Here is a 15,506-nt window from a genome sequence, read left to right on the forward strand (position 1 = left end):
GAGGTTATAAGCAATGGAGAAATCATGACAGAACCTCCCCTCATCATCGGTCTTGTTTGAGTGGGTCAACCATTCCACGTTCTGAACATTGAAGTCTCCACATATGTGAATGTTAGATGAAGGATAAGCAGATAGGACTTGGTCAATTTCTCAGATATGCTTTGAAAGATAGTAACTCCGCTGTTATGGGGGCGATAGAGAGTAAATATAACTGCAGTACTGTGAGCAAGTGCAACCCGGAAGCACATATAGGGTAAGTTAGGATCTTCTCTGGAGATGCCCCTACCACATGGAAAGCCATCTTTAATATAGGCACATATTCCATGCCCATGGCGATCTTGGGAATCAGATTTAGAAGTTAAGTTAGAGTATCCTTTAATTACGAACTCATCTAGGGAAATAGTCTGTCCAATGTCAGTTTTGCTTAAAAATAAAAGGTCAGGTTTAGTCTCCTGTAATTAGGTTTCAACCTCTGGAAGGTTAGAACGTAGATCCCTGATGTTGGAGAAGGAGACATGGTAGTGGGGGTCTGCGTTGGAAGTTGGAGATCCAGGTTTAATCGTGTATTTTTTCTTGAAACTTGTCATGATGGAATTTTGGAATTTGTGGACTAGGTCAGTAGAGCAGGACAGAGAGGGGAAACTAAGAGAGAAAAAGAAACAAAGAAATTTTTTTTTTGTAGAACATAAGGTAAAGCCGTAGCAATTACCCACTAACGTCAGCCCAGACAAAACGTTTACCTCCAGCACCCTTACTAGTGACATGGCTATAAGGATAGACATAGAAACAGAAAATTTCCGCCACCTCTGCCAACCATTCACGCAAAATTCTGCCAACCTAGATTACAGCTTATTCTTCTCCCTTTGTCAGAAAAATCACTCATTAAAAAATGAGGACTGAGGGACAAATAAAGAGAAGCGAGAGTTACGGGAGCTGCCGATGCATTGGGAAGCAATTCTCTTTAAGTGTTGTGCTTTGTAAGTATGGGAACTAGTTCTGGTTGAAGCTTTTTGAGCACTATAACTGAAATGCCAAGAGGGTCAGTTGCTTTACTGAAATCAAAGTTTTTGATTAGCTTGGCAACATTACATACAGATATTTGTATGTCGCATAGTGTTTTCTGATAAAAGAGAAAATACAATGGGTTGACGGCCTTAGTCGCATAGGGTATAATTAGTGGCAAAATTCTTGGCAAAGAGTTTGGCTTTGTCTGATGCTGACGAGATTACCTCAGGTCCATCGATGATGGTTGGGATAGAGCACATGATTCTGTTCAGGATCCTGTTTGCTATTTGCAAAAACTGGTGGGAACCAAGTCGCTGCTTAGCAACTTTGGACTTAACGGACTGAGCATACAACTTTCTTGCATTCTTTATTACTCTTTTACAGTGATTGGTTTTAGTGTCAGTACAGCTTCATGTTTTATTATTATATTAGGCAACATTATCTTTTTAAAATTTCTTTTTTGTATAATATGTGTCTTTAATTTCCTCTTCTAAAGAGAAGCATTTGGCTTCAAAATGCAATGGCCTAAAGAGGTTTCCCTATCCCGAAATATTGTAGTCCCTTTTGAACTGAAAGCATAATAAAATTTAATTGTAATTTATTTTAACTTATTCTATAAACTTAGTTCGTGTTTTTAAATGTATTTATAGTGTATTTTAAACCACATTTCCAAACTGGTGAGTCTACTCCCCATGTTATACAATAAAATACGATAATGAAATTTTGTAAGATGGACTTGCATTTAAAAAAAAAACTTTAAATCTATTTAAAATTTTAACCATCCCTTAATTTTCCTTTAAAATCGATATTACTAAAAAATTAATTTATTTTATTGTATTATTTTATTCCATTTCTATATTCTGTGCTATCTACCTTCTTGAAATTATATTCCCAAATTTTTCTCGTGTGTCATTTATTTGTAATATATAAGTTATAGTTAGAAATATATGTATATGCACAATAGAAAAAGTGGAAATATGAATCTATTTTCTAGTATTTATCACCTTTGGTAAATGAGTTTGTATGTTTTAAATTATTAATACAGAAATCGAAAATTATACCGTTTCAATTAGATAAAAGAAGGAAGTATTAAATTCAAAGCATACGTTTGGCTCTTAAGGCAGATCCTCCCTTCCTCCCTCTTATTGCTCTCAAATAAATGCTAATCTTTGCACCTCAATTTATTCCACATGAATAGACTGGTCTTTTAGCTAGACCAACATGGGTCACTCAAAGAACACCAAGTTAAGTGCATCTATATATATGTGTGTTGTGGAACCTCTTTATGTAGATCTAGTCCCACCATTTCTTTTGTTTTCTTTTCTTTATATTCTCTTACATATTCAAATAATTATTAATATCCTATTCATTTATTTTAAAACAAATTAGTTGCTAGAGCAGATTGGTTTTCTCATAGTACTTGAAAGATAAAATTTCTTGTAAATATTAGAGGGGAATTTATCTTCTGCACTTATTTATGAAGAATAGAGGAAAACTTTAAAGTAAGATACTCAATATCTTCATCCATGCGGAGGCGCAAAAATACCTGGTGTAGAAACCAGGCGCATGGTTAACCCTCTCGGTGTGATCGGCCCGTAGATCTTGTCAGATCATCCATCTAAGAAAAAGAAAACTGATAACAAAACAGAGAGGGAAACCTCCTTAGTCATGGTTAACAACATTCCTAGAGCTGGTGACTCTAACAAATTACCGGTTTGCAGACGAAACTTACTTAAGGAGTAGATAGGCTCTTCCTATCGCCGGCTTTTACACTTCTTCTTTGCCTATTAGTCAGGCCAGAGGTACAATACCAGGGACTCACCAAAGTCACCCTGTGCTTGGCTTTATTTCCTGACTAGGATATTGAACTCCGTTCCCCTATTTTAAATTTCTCTCTTTTCTCAGAAACTGAGAAAATTTGCTTGCAAGCCATATGTGCTCACAAGACTTGTTTGGGCCGGTCTTGTCTTAGAGGTTGAGGGTAACTGATTGACAGTTTGTCTTGCTGCTGTTTCCGACTGTCAGTACAGGAGTCTTAACTCTTTTCTAATGCTTAGACTGGCTGCTCTATCATCAGATGTATAATATCAGGATAGTTGTAGTGCCATGTTGCGCATGGAAAGGGATTCTGCTGCTATATCTACGTTGCTTTCATGAGACCACACATTCTAGACTGGACTCGGCTAATGGACCACTGCGTGTGTATACTTGGCGTCAAAATAGGCCCACTTTGCTCAACCTTCTTCCCCTAACCTAACATTAAACAAAAACATAATTAAATGACAACCCAAACAAATATCACGATAAAACCAGACAACCAGCCAAACAAAACCAATTCGCCTCCGCTCTTGAGGCTCGCTTTCACAAATATCTGTGGGCTTAGATGTAATGTAGATGATGTAGAGTCTTACCTTTTAGTAAACTTCCCAGATATCTTAGCATTAAGTGAAACAAACTTACACTCTTCAATCCCCTCCAACTACTTTAACATGACAGGATACCTCCCTCTTTGACGTAAGGACTCGGATAGAGTCTATATTTGTAGCACCCTCCCTAGAGAGAAAAATCTTGAAACGGATGACCAGGCTTTTATGTGCTTTCGACTAACGTTAGTTACTTATATTTTCTCTGCTGTTTTTCCTCAAGTCAGAATTGTATCCTAATCGATCATGTCTTTGATAGTATAGATGCAGCACTCTCCTTGGACAGTAATGCCCAAATACATGTGTTTGGTGACTTTAATGTCAACCATAAAAATTGGTTTCTCAAGTTACACAGATGCAGCTGAATGCTCTACTGATAACTTCTCTATAGCCCATTCCCTCACGTAGACAATAATTCTTCACTTCTAGACCTATTCCTCACCACACTACCTGAGGATTGTGTAATGCCCATAGTCCACTTGGAAACGCAGACCACCTCGTGGTATCAGTTGACATCACATTTAAATCCCAACCTCACGGTGAGGAATCATTGCTCCAAACCACAAGGTACTACAACAGGGCTTACTGGGAAACCATTAGAGAACACATTTGAGATGCCTCATGGACCGATATCTTCTCTCTTCCTGAACAGAGTGCCAATGAGACAATTGAATGGTGCAAAGTGGGAATTGAAGCACATGCTCCCACACGGAATTATTATAGCAAGCCACACTCAGCTGGTTTACTACAGATTGTGCAGACAGCATGCAAGTCAAATACAAATAAGAAAAATTCGTGGATGCTAGAAATCATTGTAAGAGAGAAATAGCAACAGCTAAAAGAAAGCATGCTGAAATAATCAGGGAACGCATAGAATCGCCAAAGATAGGAACTTGTGATTTCTGAAAAATTTATACTAGTGTATTGAATAAAGGACAATCAGTAATTCCTCCACTGAACAACAACCAGAAGATTTCATTCCTGGTAACGTACAAAACGGAACTACTGTCCCTGCGATTGCCTCTAATTTCACCTTAGAGCCAACAAACAACTCCCTCCCAAATTTCCCTCTGTAGACTAAAGATGATGTAAAAATCACTCCTTCTCATGTCTGTGATATCATACAAAACTTAGACACCTCAAAAGCATGTGGGCCTGATCTCATCTCTGCTATACTAATTAAGAAATGTTTAACTGAGCTACCCCCTCCCTCCATACTTTCCAAGCTCTACAATAAATGCCTTGCTAAATCTTGCTTCCCTAATAGCTGGAAGATGTACTCTGTGGTATGAATATACAGGAATTCTGATGAAAGAACAGACCCTCTCAATTATCGACCCATTAATCTCTTCCCCTCTTCACTAAAGTCTTGGAGAACTTAATTGATTAAACAGTAGTTCATCACCTCACAAAGCAAATCTTCTCTCTGACAAACAGTTTGGATTCAGGCAATGTCATTCTACTGCATGTATTTTAACATTTATCTGTGAACGCATTTACCATGTACTGAATAAAGCGGGTGGAGCCACAGCTGTATCCCTTGATACATCCAAGGCCTTTGACAAAGTCTGGCAGAAAATTAAATCGTACATTATAACTGGACGTATACTAAATATAATTAGATCCATCTTAGACAATAGAAGCATACAGGTTGTCATTAATGGACATACATCCAAGCAGCATAACATTAATGCGGGGAGTGTCTCAGGGGTCGACCCTTCGACCATTATTATTCCTGATATTCAAAAACGACCTCCCTGATAATATTGTGTCCGAGATGGGTATATTTGCTGATGATACAATGCTCTATAACATGCATTAGGGAAGAACAGATGTACATAAATCCAAGACAATGTAAAAATCATTAAAAAAATGACCTCCAGACCATAGGTGAATGGGGACGCAAAAGACTGCTGCAAAGATGGTGGGTTACCTCGATCGAGCTACAAGACTACTCACACCTGTATCTGGCCTGGTGCATCTACTACTAGCCTCTCCATCTTGGATAGGTTCCAAAAAAGAGTTGTCAAGCTAATCGGTCCCACTTTATCAACTAAGCTCCAGTTCTTGTCTTATCGTCACAATGTTGCATCTCTGTGAATGTTTTAATGGAATGTGTTTTGATGAACTCGTTGCACTTGTACCACGTACATATCCCCGACAAACCCGTTTAGCAATAAGATCTCACCCTTTCACTATTGAGGTACCTAGATGCCAAAGCGCTTTCTATTCAAATAGTCTCTTCCCTTGAACAGCAAAACTATGGAATTTCCTTCCTGTTACCTGCTTTCCTGGTCATACTGATATGCAGAAGTTTAAATGTAACATAAACCGACATCTTGCTAATCTTTCCTAGACATGGTCCCAAAAAGTAGCCTTTTTCGTCCAAGTGGTGATATGCCTTGTTAGGAGTTAACATTAAATAAATAAAGCTGGTAGAGTGTATATGTGAGTATATTTATCAAACAAGTGAATGTTAAACGTAAAAAATGATATACATGAAAAGTAATTATAAAATGCTGAATAGGTGTGGGAGGTTGGTATATGGATCTGCAGAATAGATTTCCACATAGGGGTCAAAGAGTCGGGAGTCAGAGTCTAAGCTACCAAAGGAGTCGGAGTCGGCATTCTAGGAATTCAAGGAGTTGGAGTCGGACATTCACCATCCGACTCCGCAACTCTGCTGAGTGGATTATAAATATTTTTTAGTTGTAAGTTTTTAAACTGTGTCTGGTGCGTTTATTTTTTGGCATTGTGTTACTTGGATTCTTATAGATCTGATACCAAACACAAATTAGCTGTATTTAAAGTAATTTTTAATTTTAAAATTAATGGCAAGCGAAATTGCTTAGGGGTCAAGTATAACAGTGACGCTAATGGAATATCATCCGTTGATTCTAAAACTAGAGCTCTTTAGGAGAAAAAGATGTGGTAGAAAGACAAGTGTCTACTAAGCATTGCATCACTCCTGAATACTCTCCGGAAACAAGCTCCCTACAGAAAAAATCATGACTAAGACTAAGAACTGTGTATATGAAATCCCATGTAAATGTGGAAAACTATACAGAGGTGAAACATGTCGTCTGTTGAAAGTACAGTTAGAACATTGAAAAGCCGTAGTACGTGGAGAGACTGAAAAGTCAGGTATAGCTGACGATATTTGGAAAGAAAAGGGAAACCATCTACTATTATGGGATGAAGTAAAAATTATAGACAGAGAGGAACGGTGGAGAGTAAGACGACTGAAAGAAGCAGCACATATGCTGGGGAATAACCAACTGCTAAGAAGACCTAGTATAGAATTCAATACAATATGGGAACTAGTAATTATAAACAATAGATAATATACAAGTAATAAGTATAGAAATAGATATACATTAATATATAGTAATAATTAGTAATAAATAGAAATATTTACAACTAGAAACAAAAATAGGTTTAAGGCTCCTAAAATTCGTACTAGAATTGTCCGCAAGGACCCGTGGTGCAGTGGTTAGAGTACTGGAAGAAAATCAATTGTAAAAGTGATATTCTATGACAGAAAATAGGATGAGAAAAAAGTTGCTTCTGGGTCCGGCTGTTACTCTTGATCTGAAATAGAGCACATACATCAAATCCGTTGCCAAGGTTGCTGGAAAAATGGTTGAATCATTGTACCGCTCCTGTAGATATCTCACAGTCTATGCAATCCTCTACTTGTATAAGAACCAAGTATACTTTCGGAACTGTTGCTACATCTAGGCAGTAGCTGCTTAGAGCATGCTATCATACTTTGACAGAGTTCAACACCGACTCTATAATCTAGTAGGTGATGCTCTTTTTGTTGTTTACTTTTTTTCCACTAAGATTTTTAGGGTATCATAAGTACAATCTTATTTAGTTGTGTTTAATTGATGGCTAAAAAATTATATTTTTTTAATTGGTTGTTAGAAAGTCATTTATTGCATAAAAAAGAAATAGGATAGTCTATTTTGTACTCTGAAAATAAGTGAGATTGATGTTTTTACTGATTGGTTTCTAAATATCATAATGAAATTCATCAAAGAGAAATGATAACAAACTTTTAAAAGGTCATAGAAAAAGTTATCAATATCACTATTTAATAGCATTAAGATTTTCATCACTTTATTTTCTCCAAACTCTTTAAATGTATCATGTAGATTATTTTTTATTAAAGCATGTGAAATGATAAATGGAAAACATGTGAGTTGGATCCATTATTACAATTTTTGGAATGTTGGATTGCACTAAAAAAACTTCTGACTTTCTGTGCTGGAAAAAATTGTTAATTACCATAGAAACAGCAAGAAGTTAAAAGCCACACCTGATTTTTAGCAACTAAAATTTTAAGATCTTCATCATTCCAGTAATTACAGGAGCAATCAGACTCATGAAAAAGAATTTCAAAGTGAACCAACTTCAAGAAAAATACAAACAATTGCAGTTTTTGACGGTTTGAATCTTAAAAAGATCTCTCAGTTGGGATATAGTGGGTGAATATCTGGCATTGGTAGAACAAAATAATAAGAAATGTCTCAATCATGAGCATCCTTTGCTACATTGACTCCAAACAACTCGGTTCAGCGATGAGTCAATATGGGGACATCAAAGCCATTATCCCCGTAACCTCATGGTAGAAGACTATAACATGAGGATGAGGTCAGACCAGGAAGGCTTTCAAAAGATTCTGGCCCTACTCAGATGCAACGCTTGGACCATGAGCGTCATCGTCGACCCCACTGTTGGCATTATCAGAGGAATCCTCCAAAAGCTTCTGTCACCACAATAACAACACCAATCACAACAACTTCAAAAGCAATGACAAATGGAAAGACTGAAGGTCTGACACCAGTAGCCCCTAAAAAGCCAGCCGGATGGGGAATAACATCAACAATAGCAGCAGTTGCTGCAGACCGCTGGAGCCAGATTGCCAGATGGACAGCAAAACCTGTGAAGCTCCTCTCCACCAAAGAACAACCCCCTGATGTACAAAGTAGGCCAGTTCCCACAAGGTCGCCATGCAATTCTACTTCCACCAACATATCTAAAGAAACTGCACCCTCATATGAAGAGAAAGAATCTGGTCCCCTTGTCATCAGATTCTGAAGGAGAACAGCAAATAAGCAGAAATTGTGAAAATGGTGGGCCGGCAAAATCAGCGACAGAGAGCAAAGTCGAAAATGCACTGAAAGACAGCAAAAAGTCAAAGAAGTCAAAGAGAGCTGATTCCTGCTCCTCGGTCCTAATGAATACAAAGAAGACTGTATGGTTCAGCCCCCAAAACCTGAAATCTTGACCCCCCTCTGCCTAAATGAAATCCACATCCCTCTTCAATTCCCCTCAGCTGGTGCATTTTCTGTCATCAACCTGCAGCTATAGAGCTGCCTCAGCCCCTCTAACAAGGGGAGAAAAAACAAGAAAGCTTACTTTCCTCTTTTTGGATCAAATATGTGAAATAGATCCTCACCATGCCAAAACTAGCATAATCCCCAAAGCAGAGAAGATTACTTGAACATCATCAACAGCTTGAAAAGGTGAACAGTAAATTAGTCTCTGACCCTAAAAATTTCCCAGACGCCCTTTTGTTAATGTGCTTCATGTATCACACAAGAGTAGATCGTATGAAAGCTCTACGGTAATGATAGAAGTGGCCAAGTAGGCCTTAGTAGATACTAAGTTGGTGGAAGAAAGGCAGGACTCCCTGTAATGAAAGGAGGGTCCCCATTTATGCCCACCCTTGTTTCTATAGGCCTTCTGGATGTCGGAGTTATCACATGAGACAGATGAGTCACATCAGAGTTGCTTTCGGGCAACCTTACCCAATCCTACAGAATCCTAATATCCAAAGACATTTAGGATGGTGATTGACATTGAATAGGTACTATGGCTACGTCCATGAACTTGGCTAGTATGAACATGAGGGGCATAAGGTGCTTAAGCAAAGCCACTAGGGTACTAAGGGATCTAATGTCCATGAACACAGACGTGGCTGCATTCCAGGAAACTTACTACATTTCTGTTGATCATCATCGCCTGCTGTCTGGACATTTCAATGTCTTTTCAGCATACAGTGATCGTTATAGTAGGAGGGTATCTCTGGTAGTTAGGTACACCCTTTCTGACATGGTAAACATTGTACACATGGATGCTGATGGTACTGGTCAATGTTGCCATTAAAAATAGAATATTTTGAGCAGTTGTGGTTTATACGCCCAATATCACATGAAAGCAGGTTTCCTTTTTTCAGCAGTTGGAGGTATTCCTCAAGGATTCAGAGTGGCTAGTTCTAGTAGGTAATTGGAATGCCATCCTTGATCCTAGAATATATAAGGTGAGTGGATTAGTGGGACGGATGGGTGTAACATCAGCTTGTCTGATCTGATGGTCAAATGTGACCTGGTCGACAGGTTTCATGTCAATCACTCAGGGAAGGAGATATGGACAGGAAAAGCTGGCAAAACATATTCAGAGGGGTGTAGTGGGGACAGTAACTGGGAGTAGGTGGTGGGTTAACGCTAAAACACTAACGGTTAAAGCTAGCACTAGAGACTTCTCTATTAAATACAACCAACACCTCACTCTAAATAAGGCAGAGAAGCGATTAGAGAATAGGTTGGCCCCGGCTGTGGCAGAGTGGATCCCCTAGAGATAGACCTAGCTAAGGGAGACCTGAAGCGTGCAGCTAGCAAACAGTATCAGGACCAGATAGTTAGGGCTAGGCTTGATAAGGTGTTTAACAAAGCTGTGAATGTTGAGACTTCCAAGTGTAGAACTTCACTCAGGCGTAGATTGGTCAACTATATTTGGAAGATTCAGAAGTTCACTCCAACGTGCCATCTTGAAAAATTTGCGGTTTTGGGGTGCACTTCACAGATCATTTCCCACAGCTGTTCAGGCTCTGCATTCAGGAGTTTTGCAACTACTTAGCTGACTTGCCTGGTCTGTGCGGAGGATTTCATGGAAACTGTAAAACATGCTTTTTTCAACCGCTCTAAACTCTGCGAATTCTGGGCCTATATCAATGAGGTCATGGCTTGCATTGTCGCTGACCAGGTGAAATGCCAGGATTTAGCATCCGTTGTTTATAATGCAGACCATCTATGGCCTAGAAAGGAACAAATGATGTTCCTAGTGATCTTAGGTATAGCTAAACTGGTAGTGTAGACTTCACACTTAGAGTTAGGGTGTGTGTGTGGGGGGCTGCTGTCTCATTACCATCTGATTTCGTATTTTAAATATCAACTTAAAATCAAAATCTGATGTGATTGAAGGGGGTTATCTCACTCATAAGTTAGACATGGGTGGATACACACCACTATTTTGTGTATATTTGCACTAAACAAGCTTAAGTATGTGTTCCCTGTCTAGACATGGCACTAGCCGACCTAGACCCAGTCCAAACAAATAACCAATTCCATCATGGTGGACCAGTCCCTTAGCTGATATAAATGAGTTCCATATTCCCACTTTTTATTTTCAGGTATTAGTACACCTCCAAGAAGCCCACTCCTAAGAATTTATTTTTAACCCCGACCAGCCCTTACTGTCATCTCATTAAAATATAAGTAATAGCATTTGTCATCCCATTAAAATATGAGTAATAGCATTTGTGCGTATGTGTGTATAACTCTCCTACAGCCCACACCACAGGACCAATCGTGATCAAACCCGGCATGATGATGGTCCCCCACCTAGGAGTAATGCACACCATTTTTTAAGGTTATGGTCAAAGGTCAAGGTCATAGCCTATGCATATATACTCTTCTACTGTCCACACCACTGGAGTGATCATGACCAAGCCTGGCATGATGATGGTCCCCCACCATGCACACCATCTATATATATAAAGTAGCAGCATTCATGTATGTGTGTGTGTATGTCTGTGCATACAACTCTCTTACAGCCCATACTACTGAACCGATCATGACCAAATCTGGCATGATGATGGTCCATTACCTAGGAATGGTGCACACCATTTTTCAATGTTAAAGTCAAAGGTTAAGGTAATAGCCTGTGTATATATATATTTTCCTACAGCCCGATCATGACCAAACCTGACATGATGATGGTGCACACCATTTTTCAAAGTAAAGGTCAGAAGTTAAGGTCATATTTAGTGCAGTTCTTCATAAACTCCTCCACCTAGGGATTGTGCATACCAAGTTGGGGTTTGTCACCATCCCGAGGGCCACACCATGGCGCCGGCCAACTTCTTTGTGAATTTGAATCAGATCACCCTCCTCCACCCTCATCCCCTCAACCAATTAAACAAATCATTGTGATTCGTTGTAATTGTTTCAATGTTGATGTGTAACAATATGTCAACTTTGATATAATCTATTTGCTTTAAAGTTCATAGTTGGATTTCAGCCATTTCAGGAGGTTGTTAAAAATTTATACACCTTAAGAAATAGTTGCTCTTACAACATCCACTTACTGCAAGGTACATGATTGTACAGCAGAGACTCGCGCAAAGCGTGAGTTTCCTTGCTAGTGTTAAAGAAAAAAATATGTATAATGCATATACATTTATTTGTATGTCTATTATGATTGTAAATATTTGTAAATATTTTTCATCTCATCTGGAGATATTTTAAATAGTTTAGGTCTATATAGTGAATGCGGTATTGTGGTAAATGTAACTAGTTGTATGGAATAGACCAAGTCAATGACTCCCAACATCCCCTCTCCCCATTCCCCTTTGACTTCATGCCTGATTATAAAATTCCATCATTTTGTATAAATTTTTCACCAAGATTACATATAAAAAATTACAAATTTTAATAATAAATAAATTTTCAACTCAACTAGAGAGCCTCCTGAAATTGATGCTCCCAGTCAAGTTGACCGAACCCAGCAGCTGAAGTGTCTCAGCAGTAGTAACAGGAGTTCAAACAGTCGTTTTCAGAGTTACTGTCCACAAATTACTACCACAAACTACCTGCATGCAATCTACTATTGCCTGCCTGCCCCCTGAGACTATCCTATACAACCAGCAAATTCCGGCTAACTTCAGCGCCTCCTGTGGTTCTCAGTGCTTTCTACAGCCTCCATCACTTACAACAGTTTCCAACACATCCTGCAGCTTCCAGCATCTCCTGCAGCCTTCAGTGCCTCCTGTAGCTCTGTGCTTCCTGCAGCCTCCTGCAGCTTCCAGTGCCTACTGCAGCTTCCAATGCGCCCTGCAGTCTCTAGCACTACTACAGCTTCAAGCGCCTCCTCCAGGTTTCAGAGCTTGCTGACATCCGGCTATCTATTCCAGTGCCTGCTGACGTTTGACTACTCGTTCCAGTGCCCACTGACATCTAGCTGTCCATTTCAGAACCCACTGACGTCTGGTTACCCTTTTCAGAGCCTTTTGACATCTGGCTACCTGTTCAAGTGCCCTCTAACATTCATCTACTTGTTCCAGTGTCCTCTAACCCCCAATTACCTACTCCTCATCCCACTAATGTTCAGCTACCAGTTTCCAGCGACTGATCCTGCCTCACTCAGACTGATCCTGATTATACAATCTCCATTCCCTGCAAATTTACCACTTTCGTTTTACTCGGTAAATAAAACACGATATCCGTCATCTTTAGATATAGGTGTCTGTTAGTTTTCTTTTGCTAGTGCCGTTATCTTTTTGCCTTTGTGTCTACCTCGTCGTTGTATCGTTGATTGGAACCTCACACCCACTTCTCGAGCTGTTGCAACATCGTCAATCATTTTGTTGAATTTGACTTTATTTCAGCCCTGTCAAAATAAGGACTTTGTTAAAACCACAAATATTCCTTTTGTGATTTTTATTTCCTTTCAGAAAGACCTTCTTTCAACAGTGTACTTATTAGACACCTATCTTAGGGTGTACCGTTTTAATATGCCCTTTCCAGCTGATAATACCACACATAAATAAAGTTTGAAATACGTACGAGTATTTTTAATGAGGTCAATCAATTTAATTTAGTTTCGTTTATTTTATTAAAATTAAATTTTAAAATAAGCATTATTTTGGTGGTTTAATTTAAAAGAATTAATGTAATAATCTACCTTTAAGCAATCCATCCAAGGAAGTTGTTTCTGCATCGACGAAAAAAAGTAAAACAATGTATATGCCATGATGACATTATAGTAAATGGCGACCACCATCGAGATGAACATCATTGAGATCCCAATTCCTGTAAGCAAAATAAATTGATGAAAGAAAATGAAAAAGAGGCGACCAACGATAAGTATGTTTTAGTCTGAAGGTAATTTCTGTAAATGAGCAATGTTTTTATTGGCAATCTGTAACTAAAAAAGTGCATTTTTGTACAAAACATTACGTTCCATTTTTGAATAGTTCTTCCAAATAAGTAAATTATTTGATTTCAGAATTGCAACATTGACTCAAAAAACTCAAAGACCATTCTTCCAGACTCACCATCATCCTTTTTTATTGGGTCAATAGTTTGTGGTTGAAAAACTGACACACTGTCCGCTTTTGCGCCTGTGTAAACATTTTTTTGAGTTTTACAATTGTAAAAAGAAAAATGCCTAAAACAAAATTAAATATATTTTAATATGCATTTTTGTTTACATCATTAAATAAAATATATAATCTTCTTTCAGATTTGAGAAATCATTTGCCTTTTTGTGTTATATAAAATAAATATTTTTTTAATGATGCATTATAAAAATCGAAATATATATTAATTACTGTAACAGTTGTATGACAGATCTATTTATTTGTATCTACGATCAATATCTTGTCTTATATTGAGTTGTAATTCAGCTCAGCGCATGCGTGGTGATGCCTAGTTGTTACATAAGTAACTGCATGGCAAGAGAAATTATAGCACAGACTCAATTTTGAATTGGCGTTCAAAAAGTATGGTGCCTAAGATGATTCAGTTCCCGATAAGTAAACAAGCTATCATAACCTGTTTTCATCCTTTGCCAGAAATGGCAATAGGAGATGGAACTCCAAAATATCACATTCTGTGTACAATAAAAAAAATCTTCATATTCCAGTGTCCCTTTTGAATAAGTTTGATTTATATCTAAGTGAACATGCTGGTGTTTTCTGAGGAAGATGGTGATCCTTTTTTCTCATTCAGTTCCAGATTCATCCAAACCCTGTTAATATCTTCATCTTAAGATTCTTCCAGATTCAACATCATCTTTTTTTTTATTGGGCTTGTGGTTAAAAAACTGACACGCCGTCCGCTTTTGCATAAACATTTTTGGAGTTTTATAATTTTAAAGAAAAGATAAATATTCAAAACAAAATTAAATTGGTGTTTAAATAATTAAATAAAATATATAATCTTCTTTCAAATTTGAGAAACTATTTGCATTTTTTGTGTAATGTAAAATAAATATTTTTTAAAGATGCATTATAGGAATCGATATATATAAAATAATAATTTATAAGCAATGCATATTTTAAACAACATTATTTTTTTTTACAAAGTATTGGCATTTATTTTGTAAAAAATAATAATAAAGAAATAGCTATGAATTGAGTAGAAGTTTTTGTGTGGAAACATTTTTGCTAACATCAGACATGATTTGGTTTGTATATCCGTCTATAATTATTTTTAAATAATAATCTTTTTAAATTGTGCTCATGAATTTATAAAAGTGTACTATAATTAACAACATAAAAATGGGCGAAAACAAATAAGTTTAACTTTATTCAAGAAAATGTAATTTTCTATCGACTCGCAAAATATTTTAGTTTCAAAACTTACTTATGTGATTGTTGTTTTTTTTCCAAAATTTGTATCATAGCCTCCCAAGACTTCTTATGTAACTTAATCCATCATGGAATTTCTGGATTTTTAATTTGTATATCGTATGTTTTACAACTGAAAATCGAAAATAAAAACAAAATACAACTAATAACTGTCATTAAACGCATTAAAATTTAATTTTAGAACGATCTATGTATTTGTAACTTGCTGAAACTGTATTAAAGTTTTTATTTATTACAAAATATCGAAGATATTGGCTTAACGTGGTCATCCATTTTGTTTTTATGTTCCTTCAAGACTACGGAACAAATTCTGCAGTTAGAAATACTTGCAAAAGATTTTAAAATTGAAACATTAT

General features: G+C 37.3%; 1 protein-coding gene across 1 annotated transcript in view; it reads right to left on the reverse strand.

Annotated features, from left to right (window-relative positions):
• The window catches only part of LOC145268860 (sodium- and chloride-dependent glycine transporter 2-like), a 278,471-nt gene that overhangs the window by 181,910 nt on the left and 81,055 nt on the right, over positions 1–15,506 (reverse strand). Inside the window, exon 4 of the mRNA XM_080124568.1 lies at positions 13,461–13,588. Within this exon, the coding sequence (XP_079980694.1) occupies positions 13,461–13,588 (128 nt within the window). The remainder of the gene's footprint in view (positions 1–13,460; positions 13,589–15,506) is intronic.

This window comes from Euprymna scolopes, chromosome 4 (assembly GCF_053919585.1).
Source record: "Euprymna scolopes isolate OS-2025 chromosome 4, ASM5391958v1, whole genome shotgun sequence".
In the NCBI taxonomy this organism is placed as follows: Eukaryota; Metazoa; Mollusca; class Cephalopoda; order Sepiida; family Sepiolidae; genus Euprymna; species Euprymna scolopes.